Source organism: Mastigoproctus giganteus, chromosome 9, assembly GCF_048544385.1.
Source record: "Mastigoproctus giganteus isolate SK-2022 chromosome 9, ASM4854438v1, whole genome shotgun sequence".
Lineage (NCBI taxonomy): Eukaryota > Metazoa > Arthropoda > Arachnida > Uropygi > Thelyphonidae > Mastigoproctus > Mastigoproctus giganteus.
The window spans coordinates 75,733,160-75,752,903 of NC_143583.1; the positions used below are offsets into that span (position 1 = coordinate 75,733,160).

The 19,744-nt window shown below is 38.5% G+C and overlaps 1 protein-coding gene across 2 annotated transcripts in view; it reads right to left on the bottom strand.

Moving 5' to 3' along the window:
- The window catches only part of Stt3B (catalytic subunit 3B of the oligosaccharyltransferase complex), a 247,533-nt gene that overhangs the window by 43,226 nt on the left and 184,563 nt on the right, over positions 1-19,744 (bottom strand). For both annotated transcript variants that reach the window (XM_090381684.1, XM_090381685.1), the window contains exon 13: positions 11,815-11,986. In XM_090381684.1, the coding sequence (XP_090237810.1) occupies positions 11,815-11,986 (172 nt within the window). The remainder of the gene's footprint in view (positions 1-11,814; positions 11,987-19,744) is intronic.

Here is a 19,744-nt window from a genome sequence, read left to right on the forward strand (position 1 = left end):
AGAAGAGGCATGCAGCAGAAACAGTGCGTCTATGAGACAGCGAGTGGAGAGACTCTGTTAGAGATGAATCATTAATTAACCTAACTGCCCTCTTCTGAATGGAATCAAGAAGCCTGAGAGAGGTTTTGGGGGCACCACCCCAGATGTGGGAACAATATTCCATGGCAGGGCGGATTTGCGATTTATACAGAGTGAGCAGCTGTTTGGGAGAAAAGTAACACCGAGAGCGAAAGAGAAAACCAAGTTTTTTAGATGCAGAGGAAGCAATATTTGTAATGTGCTTGTGCCAAGAGAGATTAGAAGTCAGGGTAATCCCCAAAAGAGATATATCATTTTGCCTAGAAATCGGAATGTCACTAAAGATAAGCATAGGAGCAGAAGAATCCTTTTTGCGAGATATAAGACAAGATTGAGTTTTAGAAGGGTTGAAATCAACTAAGTTGTCTTTGCCCCACTGGAGAATTACCTGAAGATCGACATTTAAGGAATTGGCAGCAGATTTTCGAGAACTTGAAGCTGATTGAGCTGGACAAGGTTTCTCAAAATGGAAAGTTGAATGCATTGTGCTATCATCGGCAAAACTATGGATAGGATTTCCAGTCAATGGAAGAAGGTCATTGATATACAAGAGGAAAAGAGTGGGGGAAAGAACTGAACCTTGGGGGACACCGGCATTAGTGGAGAAGTTAGAAGACAGAGAGCCATCTACCATCACCCTCAGTGAGCGATCAGAGAGAAAACCGGATAACCAATTACTAAAAACAGTTGGCAAACCATAAGATGGAAGCTTGTTTAGAAGACCTTTATGCCAAACACGATCAAAAGCCTTTGAGATGTCAAGAGCAACTACTTGTGTTTCACCGAACCTTTCCACTGAATTAGTCCATAAATGGGTAACATAAGCCAGAATATCACCAGTGGATCGACACTGACGGAATCCATACTGGCGATCGTTGATCAGACGGAAGGTTTCTAGGTAGTTTAAGAGTTGGCGGTTAATTGATTTCTCCATTACTTTAGAAAGAGTAGAAGTAATTGCAATGGGACGATAATTGGATGGGAGGGATTTGTCACCCTTTTTAGGAACTGGCTGGATATGAGCAAATTTCCAAGCAGAAGGAAAAACACCTTTGGAATAAGAAAGTGAAAAAAGGCGGCAAAGAATAGGAGTAAGTTCAGGAGCACAGGTTTTGAGAACAAGTGGAGAAATACCATCAGGACCTGGAGCTTTCTTAGCATCAAGATTCATCAAAATCCTTCTGATATCCTTTTGACGGAAGACCACAGGAGGCATTGAATGGAGCGTGTTAGGAATGGTGGGAGGTGTTTTACCAAGATCATTAATACATGAGCTCAAAGAAAAATGGGATGCTAGCAGGTCAGCTTTATCCTTGGCTGAAGTGACAACAGAACCATCTGGTTTGGACAGAGGTGGGAGCAGAGATGGGCAAAAGTTGCGGCCAATAGCTTTGGCACGAGACCAGAATGCTCGGCTACCATTAGGGCAAGAAGCAAGTTTTCTACTCTTAGCCTGTTCAAACTCTAGTTTGGACTGATTAATAACTGCTTTACAATTGTTACGAGCTTTGGTGTAGGCAGAAAATGAAACTGAAGAATTAGAAACAAGCCAATTACGATATGCAACGTTCTTCTCTTGGACAGCCTTAGCACATTTATTGGAAAACCAAGGTTTAGATAAAGGACGAGATTTTAAAGTGGAGTGTGGGATAAAGGATTCCATTCCTGCAAGAATAATTTCAATGACACGATCTGAGCAAACGTTGACATCAGAAGTTTTGAAACAGTAATCAGACCAAGGAAAAGAAGAAAAGAAGTCTCGCAGGTCATCCCATTTTGCATTCTTGTAATGCCAAACAATACGAGGTTGGGAATAGCCATGAGATAAAGGTTCCATTGGAGAAGAGGCAATCACCAAGTTGTGATCTGAAGTGCCTAAAGGACCTCTCACTTCAACCTTGTACTTAGAAGGGTTGTTTGTGAGAAAAAGATCAAGCGTATTGGCTGTATGATTAGGATTGTCTGGTATTCTTGTAGGTAAATGAACAATCTGTGCTAGGTCATTAGTAATTGCAAAAGCCTCAGCATCTCGACCTGCTGGGTCGGTGTGACTAGAAAACTGAAGCCAGCTGGAGTTGTGAACGTTAAAATCACCAAGGAAAATTACCTCACTGTTAGGAAAGTTGGACTGGAGAAAGTCAAGTTGCAAAGAGAGGAAGTCAAAGAGCTCCAAGTGATTAGTGGAGTTTGGAGAACGGTAGAGACAACAGATGAATTTTACACAATGAGGTAGAGAGATTTTAAGCCAGAGAAGATCAAAGAGAGGAGATTCCAAATTGCCAAGTCTCTGACAGGGAATATCAGAACGGACATATGCACAAGTACCTCCTTTGAGGCGAAAGGAATCATACAGCAAATAATTTGGACATCTGAGATGAGCAGTAGTTGAATCAACTGATAACTGAGATTCAGTCAGAAAAAGTACATGGGGTTTGGAAGACTGCAAGTGGAAATGGACATCGTTGAGATTAGAATTGAGACCACGTATATTTGTGAAATGAATTAGGAAGTCCTTGGGAGGTTTAGATCTTTTCGCAGATAAGCTTGCTCTATTATTTTGACAATTCATGGTGTATTCAATAGTAAGAAAAAGTGGGTGGGACATGCTGTATGAAGTAATGAAATTTTTGGATATGGCATACATGTGGTAAGAATATACCCAGATCCTTGACATAACGTGGCCTCGACAATGCTCCCCGCATACACACTACTTGGACTCCCTCCAGTCACTATCTGGCAGAGTAGAGGTAGCAAGATTATACACTAGCTGATCCGGAAGCTTCCTAGAGAGTTACCAATAGGTTCAGTCCGGTGTACTAACTAGCGGCCGGCCTGCGAACACCGTTTTAGAGCTGTACCCTCGAAATGTAAGGAATATTGGATCTCGCCACAACATTCATCATAACCTCAAAAATCATCAATCATACTGCATGATGGAAGAGATAGGGAAGGGTTGGCCGGAACTTAGCTCTAGAGACTAAACATGGGTTCCACCACTTCAAGCCTCCAATAAGCAAAGTGGTGGTATTTCACCGGTTGATGAGAGTCATCTACCACCTAGTACTGCCTGGTAACATAGAGGGGCGGCATTCCTCCATGTGGTGTGGGCGCCACACCTCGACCCCTGCTTACGTTGGTTCACACCTGGGTTGTCACCCACCATGTACTTGTGCATGAAGGTTATACCCAGGATTACTAACAGTCCCACCATCGTGAAGGTGCAAGCAGAGGATTTGGCTGTCATAGACCGTCCGGACTTCGCCGAAATTGGGTCCACTTTGACTAGAGTGTCACCCGAATATCAGTTCCATCAGCGTTTTAGACTCCCAGGTAGTAAGAACAGCTTGTCTGGCATATCTGAGAGAATGTCTGTGACAACCTCAAGGACCATTCGGTCCTTGAGGAGTGACATTATGGAGTGACAAATCACAGTACACAGCTTTCCAATCTGATGAACATGTTTGAGTCTGATGAATGCCTGAAGAATATCCAGTATCCATATCTTCTTTTGTATTGGTTCATTATGAGTAGGAATATCTTCAGTAACCATACTTGTCAAGTATAATTATGATTTCCTGCAGTATCTGAACTTTTTAATCTTATTAGTGGTTCGGAAGTGGAGGAAATATCAGGAGAATTATTATTGGAGTTATTTGGGGAGAAATAATATACACCTGACATCTACATATCAGACCGGTATAAGAGCAACTCCATTCATACTAGACATAAGCAGATCGATGATATACAGTGCAACCTCGACATAACATGCCTATTCATACTACAGTTTCGGATATACTGTTGGTATGTTCATGCCCCCAAAAAGAATTACTGTATTTCTTCAATTCTAAGATGCACTTTTCCCCCCTATAAAAGTCTCTAAAATCGGGGTGCGTCTTACAATCGCAGTTTTTTTTTTTTTTTCAAATTTTCCCACGCTTTGCACATCACCACACGTTTTATTTTTACGTGGAAACCTCGCCTCCAAGTTTGACCGTTATCACATTCTCCAATTCCATTGGAGAATAAAGTGGCATGGGTGATTTCACGTGCTTTCAAAATGTGAAGCTACCGTTATTTCATTATAGTGGAGCTCACTCAGCGAAAACTAGGAAGTTTTGTTTGTATCTTTGAAAGTACGTAAGAAGTGGAGTTACTGTATTTTGTTAATTCTGATTCCTTATTGCACATTAAAATGCCAAAAGACTGTACTACAAAGCTGCATTGAAATGAAAAGTTACTGTGTATGCAAAAGAACATGGAAACAGAGCTGCAGGTCGACATTTTGACATTAGTGAAGTAAATGTTCGTAGTTGGAGAAATTATCACGATTCCATATTTTTGTGCAAAGCAACAACCAAGTGGTTTACAGAACCTAAGAAAAGATTTCCACAAGTCAATGAAGCTGTGATACGTTTTGTAACAGAGATGCGCAAAAGGATTACCCATCACTTGACAAGCCATGTAATTGAAAGCTAGAGAAATTGTCAAGTCCCTCAGAATAGAGAAAATCATTTTTAAGGCAGTCACGGCTGGTGCAACAGACTTATGCTTTCGTAGTGGATTATCGTTAAGGCGCCAAACATCTATCTGTCAAAAAATTCTGCAGACTTCCAACAGAAGCTGATTAACTTTCAGCGACAAGTGATGAAATTAAGGAAAAAAAGAAACTGAGTTTAGTCAAATTGGAAATGCTGATGAAACCCCAGTCTTCTTCGATATGCCTCGAAATTACACAGTCAATGCTAAAGGTGCTAAAGAAATCAAGATTATAAACACAGGCTACGAAAAGTAGCAAATCATTGTGATGCTATGCATCACCACTGATGGTCGAAAGTTGCCACCATATTTAATTTTAAATAGAAAAACCATACAGAAGAATGAAATTTTCCCTGACATTTGTCCGAAAGTGTCAAAAATAAAATTGTGCAAAAACGTGGTGACTTAGTTGTGATTCCTGGTGGCATGACTAGCCAACTGCAGCCACTCAACGTTTCAGTCAATAAACCATTTAAGGATTACTTGAGAAAGGAATATGAATCCTGGCTGTTGACCGACAACCTTCCGCTGACACCTTCCGGAAAAATTAAGAAAGTGCCGGTATCAAAATTGGCAGAATGGGTATCAACAGCTTGGAAGCTGATCCAAGAAAGAAGAGTAAAGCACTCATTTAAAAAATGGTGCATCATCAATGCTCTCAATGGCTCAGAAGATGATATATTATGGAATAATGAAGATAACGACGGCTCGGAAGAATCTGACCCTGAATGCAAAGTAGACTGATATTGATTCAGATATCGACGGCTCAGAAGATTCAGAAGGAAGTGATGAATAACACACTTAATGATAAATACCGGTACTACTGTTGTTAGTAAATTGAATTCTATTATAATAAAAATATTTGTTAGATTTATTTTTGTGTTTTATTTTATTTATTTATTAATTTTTTCTTAGAACCAAAGCTTTTTTTCTGAAATTAAGGTGCATCTTACACTCGATGCCATCTTAGAATAGAAGGAATAAGGTTTGAAAATACAGTAGTGTGTTAAAAGAACTAGACTTTCACATTGGAAACTGGAAATGGTGAATACTGTATATATTCGTATCTACTATTTAGCTAATTTCCCCTATTGGAAATACAACTGAACTTGGTTATAACGAGCGTCAAGGGACTGACAAAATTTCCTCATTATTACTATTACTCACTACATCAGTGATAAGTTAAATCTACCGCCTATTTTTTTTTAAATTCTCAACTTGATAAAAAGATAGTCAAAAATTTTTGTAAGAAATGTTAGAGAGAAAACGAAATAATATCAGTATATACCTACATATTATTTGTATTAATAAGCTTGTATAAGATACAATACACTTAATATTAAACAGAATTTGTCTATAATTTTAAAACAATACACTTAATACTAAACGCAATTTATTTCTGCGTAATTAAAAACAATACTAATTAATAATAAATATTACTTCAATTAGTCTTTTTACTGTGGTGAACCACTGATGCAATGCTTCATTTACATTTGTAACTCACACTTTCCAATCCCCTTTTTATTGTGGTGAACCACTGATGCAATGCTTCATTTACATTTGTAACTCACACTTTCCAATCCTACCCCCCCCCCCCCCCAGTTATGTTCTTTTCCAGTGCCGATATGTAAACATGTTTATTCTTCCACAATGACGAATACTGTTGAAGAGGACAAAAAAAAAAAAAAAAAAAACTTTTTACATACTTTATTTTTTGTACCATGTTCTAACTCATGAATAATTTCAGCTTTTTTGCGAATCGAGAGAGACTTTCTTTTGTTAGTAGACATGTTTTCAAAATTCTTAGAAAGTCCTGAAATAAATTTATGGTTCAGTGAATACAAGACAATCTGTAAATAGAGTAATGAGACAACAGAAATTACAAGCAGAACCCAATGCACTATTGTATAGCCCCCCGTCCCCGAAAGGAAAAGGTTAGGCCATAAACCAGCCCCTAATCCGATGCAGGTGGTCATAAAAGCTAAGTCACCCCTTTCATTTTTGTCTATTCCAAAAATTGGGTTTTTTTCCAACTACCTGAGCAATTAAGAATTGTTTGCACAGTTACCAAAATTTGTACGGTATATTCATGTAGTACGCTTGTTAAAGCAGTGAGTGATTGTATGGGAATATGCTTAAATTAAAATCATTATGGCTTTTTGCTCATTACAGCCACGATCTCGTTATTTCCATGCTCGTTATAACCAAGTTCAACTGTACTACCATATTTCCAATAAGGAAAATTAGCTAAAAATTGGCTGTATATTCACTTGGATATATCCAGCATTTGGTTGCAGAGTAATTTTTATAAACAACAGGACTCAGAGACTAATTACTGTAGATAACTAGTTTCTTCCCTCAACTAGAGATGCAATAAAAGACTATTAGTGGAACACTAATTAGAAACAGCTATCTCTGTATTCTCCTCCAGAGATAGCTGTATGGATACCATTCATCAAGTGCATGACATCAGTTATGAAGTAAATTTTTGTAAACAACAGCACATGATATCCTTTCTTCAACTACAAGTTACATTTAGGATACACATAAGTGACAAGTGATTTATGGAGAAATCACGTGAATTCACTTCGGCACTATGAGAGGCCAGAAAGTTTGGTTTTGATTGTTTCTTAAAACATGGTAAATTCTAGAGCATCAGAAATAAATACATGGGAAAATTAGTAAATCAGTAGAACTGAGGTAGCAGCCACCAAAAGAAAAAAAATTATGGAGTTGAAGAAAAGTTAAAAATTATCGAGAGTTGAGAGTGGCAAAACAAAATGCAGTATATTTCAAGAGTAGTATGGAATTCCAGAAGGAATGATTCAAGGCTGGATAAAAGAGGAAGAAAAATTACATTCATTTGTAGATTCCATAGAAGATAAAGTCTTCTTCTCCAAAGAAAAGAAAACTAGAATTTGTGAAAACAGTGATGTGGACCACAGTTTTTTGGAAAGTGAGTTTATACTATCAAGTGAGACACCACTGGCTTTCCAAAAAACTTGAAGAAAAGGCTCTGTTAGTGTTGGATCACTGTCACTGCCTACCTCATCCACCTCGGCTGATATCTTGAAATCGAAAGATGGAAAGATCAGTCTCATTTCTACTAAGGAACACAAATGCACTAATTCAGCCCATGGATCAGGGCATTATTTGAGCCATCAAAGCCTACTATCATGATGAGCTACTTGCTGGTATTGTGAACTCGGAAATTCAAGTTCTAGAATTTCGGAAAACACTAACACTGAAAGACATTGCATAAAATATTGGAATAGCATAGGAGAAAGTATGGGCAACAACAGAAAACTGCTGTAAAAATGTATTTGAAAAGAGAAGATCACTAATAATAACCTTGAATTAGCAGCATTTTCAAAACAAGCAAAGGCTGCTTGTTGTTGTTATTTGGTTTTTAGGAGCATTAGCAACTAAGGCCATATTGCTCTGGGAATATGCGGTGGTCGTTCCCTGACCTTTCCGCATCCTCCGTATTTGGTGGTGACGGGCTCGAACCCCGGTCTAATCAAGAAGTGTGTGCTACGCGCTGCTGCTCCTTCCCACCTGGCTACAGAGGTGCCTAAGGCTGCTTGTAATGTACTTGGTGGCAGGCAGAGCAAATGACCTGGCTGACTGGATTAAGGGAGGTGTTAAAGCTACAGTTGTGCATTGTCTGAACAAGAAAGAAATTGCAGCCTCTGTGAACAGTGGGAAGACAAATAAACAGAAGGCCAGCGACAGAGGGAGTGACTTAGAATACAATGTGAATGAATTGTGTAAGGATAAAGAAACAAAAATTAACAAAGTGCTTGCAAATATTAATGAGGTGATGGTGTGGTTAGAATGCCAGAGTGATAGTGTATATCTTCATTTATTGCATCTGGCCACTATTAAAAATTATGTACTGAAAAAACATCAGTTCCAGCAAACTAAATTACAACTATTTCAGAATGGATGCGTAAAATGTAAATCCATAACTGCATTAGTAGAATGTAAATTGAATGATATAATCCTTATATGTCTTTTAGTCTGTATACATATAAAACATTAGTAATGTTTCACAAGTACATTCACTAAATTTTATGAGTATACAGACTTAGTAAATAAAAAGTATTTACTAAGTAAAGTCTATTTATGTTAAAAAATTGGGGGGGGGGGGGGAACAAATTCTTTGGGCTATAACACACTTTGCTTAAAAAGTGGGTATTAAAATTGTCACTTGACACACATTTTATCAAGGTTGCACTGTGTGTGTGTGTGGGTAAGATGTATTAATATTAAATATGCATAAATGGTAAAGTACCAGAAATTAACAAAGTGCTTGCAAATATTAATGAGGTGATGGTGTGGTTAGAATATCAGAGTGCTAGTGTATATCTTCATTTATTGCATCTGGCCACTATTAAGAATTATGCACTAATTAAGAATTCTGTCATCAGTTCCAGCAAACCAAATTACAACTATTTCAGAATGGATGCATAAAATGTAAGTCCATAACAGCATTGTGTATTAGTAACGAACATTCATGCTATCATACTTCTATTGCTATTTTTCGTCTTTATTTATTTAAAATACTCCTTTTTCCCTTCCCCATCCTCAATTTAATACCTCACCCTTATACCATTTGCTTGTTCCAAATCTATTTTTAAAATAGATTGATTTCTGATCTATACAAAATTAAATCCTACACTAAATTCCACATATTTATATTAAACATTGATATTAACCATTTTTATCCCAACTCGATACTTACTTTTACCTAAATAACACTGCCTTGTCCATACTGTATTAGAAAGTGCTAATTTCATTTTCATTCCTTTTTGGCCTTTCACTTTTCTTCTACTACTAAGGACAAGTATAGAAATGCAGTTCCTGATACATGGTCAGGTGGAGTCCCCTGTGAAATACCTGATCATGTATCAATATTTATTTCAGCTGACATCAGATCAAGCATTTTTGCATTACTTATATTAAACTGTTTACTAAAAATGTTCTCCCCTCCATATCTGATGACAGCTATACCATTTTCATTTTATTAGTATTTTGTTGTACTAATTTTACTTTACAGTTCCCCCAATTTATACTGGCTTGGAAATTCAACCCTTAATTTAATTAATTCATCATAACCTCTAGGATATTAACATTCTTTCACTAATCTACTACTCTTCTTTTTCTACTTTCCTCACCCTTATAGTTACTGGCACCTTGTGTAACTTTCACATCCATTTATGCATACTCAATTTAATATATCTTATATACACACTCTTGCATCCTTTAATGCTGCTTTGAGCTTTTAGGTGCATCTTTCGTACCTAATTTATTAATCTTGAATTCACTGAAACCATTTCACCAAATGTATACCTCTTTTCTATGTAACTCTTTAAACATTACCTTCAAAGAGTTACATTGAATACCCATTTATATATATATATATATATATATATATATATATATATATATTGCCAAAAATATTCAGACACTGAGATTTGGGAAAAATTAAATCTTTGTTTCAAAAAAAACACAACTGTTACCGTATTTCCCCATGTATAAGACGCACCCTTCTTTGAAAAATTTGGGGTCTAAAAACTGGGTGCATCTTATACAGTGGTTGTAGATTTTTTTACTTGCATTTCCCGCTTTTTCGTGTTTGTTGTCTTTGCGCTCATTGTTTCGCACTTGTTACCGGTATATTAGGTTACGTTTTGTCATGTTCTGCCCTAAACGGCTCAGAAACAGTGCTGAATTCAAGTTAAAAGTGATCCAGTTTGCAAAAGTGAATGGAAATCGTGCTGCTGAACGTAAGTTTAGTCCTCCTCCAACTGAGAAAACGATCCAAGACTGGCTACGGGAAGAGAAACCCTACTGAAAATGCCACGGCAGCAGAAGGCCATGAGAGGCAAGTCAGCAAAATGGCCTGATTTAGAGAGGGAATTGAAGATATGGATTGAAGAGCAAAGGGCAATTGGAATTCCTTTGTCCACAAAGATGGTTCAGCATGAGGCAAGAAGAATTGCTGATGAAAAAGAAGTTACTGATTTCAAAGGAGGACACAATTGGTGCTTCAGGTTCATGAAACAGAATGGACTAAGCATGCGTACATGCACGAGACTTGCCCAAAAGATGCCTGAAAGCTATAAGCAGAAGGTCCTTGAATTTCATCGTTTTGTCATTCAATGTCGGAAGACACATCAGTTTGAGTTGGGACAGATTGCAAATATGGACGAAGTCCCCCTTCAATTTGATGTCCCAAGTAGAACTGTAGATAAGGGGATGAAAACTGTAACTGTGAAGACAAGTGGACATGAAAAGAGCCATTATACAGTTGTTCTAGCTTGTTGTGCCAACGGAACCAAGCTGCCTCCTATGCTGATTTTCAAACGCAAAACAATGCCAAAAGAAGACATTCCTCGAGGAGTGATTGTCCAAGTTCATGACAAGAGTTGAATGGATCAGGATGGGATGAAGATCTGGTTTGAGAAAGTTTGGAGCAGGAGACCAGGTGGGCTCTTATGCAAACCTGCCCTATTGGTGCTTGATCAGTTCAGGGCACACATAACAAAAAACACAAAGAAGATTGCTGCAGAGCAAAAAATAAAACTTGCCGTCATACCTGGAGGCTTGACATCCCAGCTCCAACCACTTGATGTCAGTATTAACAAACCCTTCAAAGCTGCCATGGGACGAATGGAATCAATGAATGAAATCTTCTGGGGACAATTTGACCAGCAGGAAGAGTGAAGAAACCAACCATAGGAGAAGTTTGTACCTGGATGAAAAGATCCTGGGATAATATCAAGATTGAGATCATTGTCAAGGCATTTCAAATGCCATAGATGGAACTGAGGATGAGGCAATATATGAAGACAGTGATTTGTCATCAGACACAGATCAGGATAAGCTAATGGATGGGAGTCGTATGAATTTTATGATGAATAAAACTGGAGTTCAATAACTTTATGTAATACATTTTTTTTTTTTTTTTTTTCAAATTCTGGGCCCCAAAATTAAGGTGCGTCTTATACAGGGGGAAATACAGTATTCTGATTGTATTTTTTTATATTTTATGCAAAAAAACAGAATCAAACATAAAAACATGTTCAATTCCTTGTATTTTATAAATTTCAATTTTTAACTTTGTATACTATTCTCTGATGAAAACCGATTATAATTTTTAAATTTTTTTTATTTTTTCCTGCAAAGACTTACTAAAGCAATGTGACTGTTATTCCATGTGTTATTATCTACTAATGTTGTTCGATTTGCCATGCCTGCTATTTGATAACCATAATCCCACCAGGACATCACTCTGGAATTATCAGCTGTATTCTGAGACAGCCAATAATAAGCTTCTCTAAAATCATCAAGGATAACCCTTGACCTGAAAGAGATTTCAAAAACAAAATAATTCACACACATCTATTAAATTAAAAATAATAATACATAACACAAGAAAACTATATTCTTAATCATAATATTTTGAATGCTTTTTCAGATTATTAAATTAACAGTATTAAATTGAAGTTCTTCACAAACCTATCAAATGATTTTGTAAAATGTGGTGTGGTTTTTTTTGTACACCCTCTCAAATAAGACCATATGTTTGTGTGAACAACCAGCTACTTCAGTAGTGTTACAGCATTACATAACTGCTCAAAGATGCATCACACTTATAAAATTAATAGCAGTTTACTACATAGGTTACAAGCTTGCAGTTTCTGTCTGAGCCAATGAATTTCAAATCTCAAATTTTCTATTCAACCTAATAAATCTCTAAATGGGTGTTAATAATGTATGATGTAAGCATTCTATTCACACTCACAGATGGAGTTAGATCACATTTGTGGGATAAATGTTTTCGTAGCAGAGATGATATCTTCATTCAGTTCATCAGGTAAAAAACATGCAATTGAAGTGTAGGCCATTCCTTTCATGTATTTCCAAAATTAGGTTTATTCTATCTTCCAGGAAATGTTTCATCCAAAAACTAGTAATGCAACAATAGCATGCTATAAAGCTATTCTGGAGTATAAACAGAATTGATTTTATTTTTACATTTCTTAAATAGTTGTCATCCAGGGATAAAAATACTAGTGACAAACTCTGAATGTAAGAAAAAAATATATACAGGGTGATTCACTACCAGTGCAACAAACTTGCAGGAGGTGTAGGGGCACAAAGACGAATTGGAATCGCATAGCATTGCAGGGTCTGAAATGCCTTCGTCATGCAATAGAGGACGTTGAACGGGAGGTCGCGTGAACAGCGATCCCACTGGAAGTCAGCATTTGCAAACCGGTTCCCAAGGCAGTAGGATGGACGAGTATTCAAACGTTGAACTGGATGACATGCACCTCGCATATGGAGCTGCGGACTGTAATGGGCGCGCCACTCTGCGCCGGTACCAGGAACCGTTTCCCGCACAGGCGTGCTCCTCATCATACGATTTTCATACGTGTGCACAGAAGGTTACTTGAGACTGGTTGTTTCACAAGAGGTAGCATGAATTGAGAGCGAACGACGAGGACACCAGACAACGAGGAGAATGTCCTACGTATTGCAGAAGGCAATCTGAGTACGAATACTCGAGCGATAGGCCAACGATTGGGTATTTCCCAATCCACTGTATGGAGGATACTGTCAACAAACCAAATGAGTTCACACCATCTGCAATGCGTCCAATCATTGGAGCCTGCAGATTATCCACTCCGCAGGACTTTTGCTACTTGGTTTCTTCAACAGAAACAGTTCGTAAATGCTGACTTCCAGCGGGATCGCTGTTCACGTGACCTCCCGTTCAACATCCTCTACCGCATGATGAAGGCATTTTGGCCCCTGCAATGCTATATGATTCCGATTCGTCTTTGTGCCCCCTACACCTCCTGCAAGTTTGTCGCGCTGGTAGTGAATCACCCTGTATATAAAAATTTCTTGAGAAATGAATCATATGGTTGCTATTCTCTAGGAATCTAGATTTTTACAATTTCTTTCTGGTTATAACTTTAAAAATTTTTTTCCCTGGTTGCAATTTAACCAGCTGTGGTACACATCTTAGCAAGCTTCGAACCAGAGCAGCAAAGCAAAAGGTTCAAGGTAATGGGAATGCCATGGCTCAGAGGTGAACTGAAGAGAGGAAGGGGTCATCCTCTGAAATGTACAGCTTGTTCAATGTTTGTGGAGCATTCAAGGACAGGACATGATGTTACTAAGAGAGATGTATTTGTGTGCTGTGCTCTATGTAAAGAGAGTAAGGATGTTAGGAACCAAACCAGCATTGTTATGGGCCTTTATGAAAGCTTGAAAAACTGGGTGGATGCCCTCAAAAGATTTAAACTGGGAGGCCCATCACCCTCCCACAACAATGCCAGAGCTTGCACATGATCATAAGGCAATGCTACTGCCTGATGATTCAGCAATTCCCAAGACAGAATACAATGATCCCACAGGAGCTAGATGCTCTCAGTGACTCTATTGTCAGGGAAACAGGAAATATATTGTGCAAAAGGATAGGTGGACCAGGGTGTGTCTATCACAGGCAAAAGATGACATTGTAGAGCAGATATCTTTTAAGGGCACAAAAGATGATACTGTTGTACACATTGGTTCTAATGACATTAAGAGTAGGAGATCTGCAGGCTTATTAACAAGTACAGGTCAATGTTGAAAAAAAGTCACAAGTTACGGTTAAATTTGAAAGTGTCTGCAATTCTGCCCAAAACACAAGAAGAAATATATGATGACAACCTTGTTGATCAATTTGGCCCTGGACAGATTGTGCAAGGGTCGAATTTTTCTCTGCATAGTGTGTGCTCATTAACAAGAGAGATTGCTTCAACAAGAATGATGCTACATAGAAAGGGTGCAACACTATTTGCTGATGCTATCAAGGCAGTGTTAGGTGGGTCAGAAAACTGCTAGCTTAGGGGGATTCACAGACTAATGGATTAACAGTAGCCGCAGGCAGAAGTCAAAGTGATTTTTCTACTGCTTCTATTGGAATGAGCAGCAGCATGGAAATGAAGTTGCCTGGGATTTCAAAGTAAATACAGAAAAAGTAAATACATGGGCTGTGTTAGGATAACTAAGAATAAAAACAGGTGCATGTATACTTGCATGTACACCAATGCTAGGAGTATAGTAAATAAATTTGATGAATTTGAGGTGCTGGTCAAGACATCAAAGGCAGATATTTTTGGGATATCAGAGACATGGTGTCACACAAATATAAGAAATACAAAATTGGAATTTGGGGACTACAATGTGCAGAAAGAATATAAAGGAAGGAGGGATTATGCTGTTAGATAAGAAACAAAATCTAAGGAAGTGCATCAATCTGACATGATTGGACAGTACAATGTTGAGTCAGTTTGGTGTGACATAAGCACTGAGAAAACAAAACAGAGGGGGAAAAAGTGTTATAGGCCAAATGACTCTAATGTGTACAAAGAACTGTACAGGGAAATAGTGGGCCAGAAAATCAGAATGTCTTATAATGAGGGAATGTTAACGTCCCAGATATTGATTGAAACTTGTGAGTTGGTCACTTGCACATTACAAGACTTTGTGGATTTATTGGATGATTGTTTTCTACACCAGAATGTTTGAGAGGCAAACAGAGGGAGTAATACTCTTGATCTGATTATCAGTAGTGATTATTCATGCATTAAGAATCTGCAAATAAAGGAATCCCTAGGAGGTGGCAGTGATCCAGTGTACTGATGTGGAATTTACTTGAAGTTGTAACTATCATCAGGGATAAATTTTGCAAAGGTGACTACAGTTTTTAAAAATTCTATAGAGTGGAACCAATTGATGATGTTACCAATAGCAAATTCTAAATAGGAAGCATTCAAAGAACCTTGGATGCTACTGGTCTTTCATACCAACTAAGAAATATTGTTCAAGGTTTAGGTCAAAATGGATGCCAGATGAACTAATTGAGAATTTTGCAGGGAAGAAGCATGCATGGGATGCATATAGATTATCAGGCAATGCAGAAGCCTATGGTAGAAAAAAAGGAGGTTAGGTAGGTGATTGCAGATACAAGAAATCTTTGGTAAAGGATGTAAAGAAAAACAGCAAAGATTTCTTTACATATGTAAATTCTAGAGGGAAGGGGGATGAATCAGATTGGTCCACTTGATATTGATGGTTCAACTGCTGATCCTACTCAAGTAACTGACAAACAGAATGAGTATTTTGTATCTACATTCACAAATGTAGCAATTTTGTACGGTAGTGGAGGCCAGAAGTTTATCAACTCTAACAGGGAGCAAAATAATTTTTTAAATACCTGAGAGAAAAGTGGAGAAATTGTTGAAGTTAAACATAAGACACCTGGGGTGGATGGGATCTATCCGGTTAGATTAAAGGATTTAGCAAAAGTAAGCAAACCCTTAGCCATAATTATGATAGCATCCTTGGACTCTGGGAGAGGTCCCCACGCCACAGACTGGAGATCTGCAAAAGAATCCCAATTCTCAAACAGCCTGGATTTGTTACTGGGAAGTCTTGTTTGACTAATTTGAATCGATACTATGACATGGTCACAAAGGAATTCAATGAAAAAAATAATTTCAATATCATATACTTGGATCTTAGGAAATCTTTTGATACTGTTGAACGTGGAAGACTACTGTACAAATTGGAGCAGTAAGCCATTGAGGGTTGCAACTATGGATAAAGTGATGGTTGAGTGGAGAAAGACAGTAGTAATCAATGGACACTGCTCATCATGGACTAATGCGATTAGTGGAGTCCTCCAGGGTTTGTTGTTCTGCCCACTGTTTTCTATATTTATCAATGATATTGATGAAGGTATGTCAAGCTTAAGGTCCAAGTCTGCAGTAGATACGAAGCTTGGTAGGGTTGCTAATGACAGTATGGTACTGCAACAGGACTTAGAAAAGTTGATCAGATGGGCTAAGAAGTGACAACTGAAGTTTAACATTGATAAATGCAAAGTACTGCATAAGGGTAGGAATAATCCCAGAGTATTGCACCAACTGTGCAGTACTACACTAAGGGTAGTAGAGAATGAAAGACTTGGGCATAATTGTGCAGTCAGATATGAAGTGTTCTGAGCAGTGCAGACAGGATGCCAGCACAGATCATAGGATCTTGTCAATGATATATAGGAATTTTGCTAGCAGGGATAAGGAGGTGATTATCACCTTGTATAAGGCAATGGTCAGGACACACCTTGAGTACTGTATACAGGTCTGGAAACCGCATTTCAGGAAGGATGTAAAGCTGATGGAACGAGTACAGAGAAAGGCAATGAGATTGGTGAGGGGGGACAAAGAATTGCTCTTATCAAGAAAGGCTTAAGTTCTACAGATTGCAGCATCTGGTACTAGGCACCTGTAAGGCAATCTGATTGAGGTGTATAAGGGTCTTGATTGTTTGTTTTGTTATTTGGTTTTTAGGAGCATTAGCAACTAAGGCCATATTGCTCCGGGGATATGTGGTGATTATTCCCTGACCTTTCTGCATCCTCCGTATTTGGTGGGCACGGGCTCGAACCCCGATCTAATCAAGAAGCGTGTGCTACGCACTGCTGCTCCTGCCCACCTGGCTACGCAGGCATCATATATACAAGGGTCTTGAATGGTTTGAGCAAGCACAATGTTGATGGGATTCTTTCTCTTGCTCAGATTACACACCTGAGGAGGCATAAATTTAAATTGAGGAAGGACAGTTGCAGAATAGATGTGCAGAAATTTGCCTTTAGCCAGTGGGTAGCTGTTTGCTGGAACAAACTTCCATCTGTCGTTATGGAGGCTGACAGCTTAAGTAAATTTAAGGCAGAACTACAGCTGGTTTAAAAAAATGGTTTAATGGAGTTTTTGGTTGATGCTGTATAAGCTGGCTTTCTAGCACCATTTGATTCTGATAATTCTAATACTGGAGAGAACAGTGGAGGAGAAATTGTTAACATTAAAAGTAAGAAAGGCACCTGGGGTGGATGGAATCTATTCAGTTATATTAAAGGAGACATCAAAGAAAGTAAGCAAACCCACAGTCATAATTATGGGAGCATCCATGGGTTCATGGAATGGTCTCCACAGACTGAAGATGTGCAAAAGTATCCCCAATTCACATATGGGGACCAAAGAGTGACAAGTAATTATAGACATGTTAGTATAAGTCTGGAATTTGAGGTTCTCACAGACATTCTCTCAGATATGCCAGACAAGCTGTACTTGCTACCTGAGAGTCTAAAACGCTGATGGAACAGATATTCGGGTGACACTCAAGTGGACCCAATTTTGGCAAAGTCCAGACAGTCTGCGACAGCCAAATCCTCTGCTTCCACCTTTACGATGGTGGGACTGTTAGTAATCCTGGATATAACCTCCACGCACAAGCACATGGTGGGTGACCACCCAGGTGTGAACCAACGTAAGCAGGTGTCGAGGTGTGGCGCCCATACCACATGGAGGAATACCGCCCCTGTGTTACCAGACAGCACAAAGTGGTAGATGACTCTCATCAACCGGTGCAATACCACCACTTTGCTTATTGGAGGCTTGAAGTGGTGGAATCCATGTTTAGTCTCAGAGCTAAGTTCTGGTCAACCCTTCCCCATCTCTTCCATTATGCACTATGATTGATGACTTTTGAGGTTATGATGAACATCGTAGTGAGATCCAATCTTCCTTACATTTCAAGGGTACAGCTCTAAAATGGTGTTTGCAGGCCACCCACTAGTTAGTACACCGGACCGAACCTATTGGTAACTCTCTAGAAGGCCTCCGGATCAGCTATTGTACAATCTTGCTACCTCTACTCTGCCAGATGGTGACTGGAGGGAGTCTGAGTAGTGCATGTGGGGGGGCATTGTCGCGGGCACATTACGTCAAGGATCTGGATATATTCATACAATGTGTATGCCATATCCAAAAATTTCATTACTTCTTACAGCATGTCCCACCCACTTTTTCTTACTATTGAATACACCAAGAATTGTCAAACTAATAGAGTAAGCTTATTTGCAAAAAGGTCTAAACCTCCCAATCACTTCCTAAACCTCCCAATCACTTCCATTTCCACTTGAAGTTTGCCAAACCCAATGCATTTTTTCTGACAGAATCTCAGTTATCGGTTGATTCAACTACTGCTCATCTAAGTTGCCCAAATTATTCGCTGTATGATTCCTTTTGCCTCAAAGGTGGTACTTGTGGATATGTCCGTTCCAATATTCCCTGTCAGAGACTTGGTAATTTGGAATCTCATCTTTTCGATCTTCTCTGGCTTAAAATCTCTCTACCTCATTGTGTCAAATTCATCTGTTCTCTCTACCGTTCTCCCAACTCCACTAATCACTTGGAGCTCTTTGACTTCCTCTCTTTGCAACTTGACTTTCTCCAGTCCAACTTTCCTAACAGTGAGGAAATTTTCCATGGTGATTTTAATGTCCACAACTCCAGCTGGCTTCCGTTTTCTAGTCATACTGACCCAGCTGGTCAAGATGACGAGGCTTTTGAAATTACTAATGACTTGTACAGATTGTCCATTTACCTACAAGAATACCAGACAATCCTAAACATACAGCCAACATGCTTAATCTTTTTATCACAAACAACCCTTCTAAGTACACGGTCGAAGTGAGAAGTCCTTTAGGTACCTTAGATCACAACTTGGTGATTGTCTCTTCTCCAATGGAGCTTTTATCTCATGGCTATTCCCAACCTCGTATTGTTTGACATTACAAGAATGCAAAATGGGATGATCTACGAGATTTCTATTTTTCTTTTCCTTGGTCGGATTACTGTTTCAAAACTTCTGATGTCAACGTTTACTCAGATTGTGTCAGTGAAATTATTCTTGCAGGAATGGAATCCTTTATCCCACACTCCACTTTAAAATCTCATCCTTTATCTAAATCTTGGTTTTCCAATAAATGTGCTAAGGCTGTTCAAGAGAAGAACATTGCATATCGTAATTGGCTTGTTTCTAATTCTTCAGTTTCATTTTCTGTCTACACCAAACCTTGCAACAATTGTAAAGCAAGGTAATTAATCAGTCCAAACTAGAGTTTGAACAGGCTAATATTAGAAAACTTGCTTCTTGCCCTATTGGTAGCCGAGCATTCTGGTCTCTTGCCAAAACTATTTTCTGCAACTTTTGCCCATCT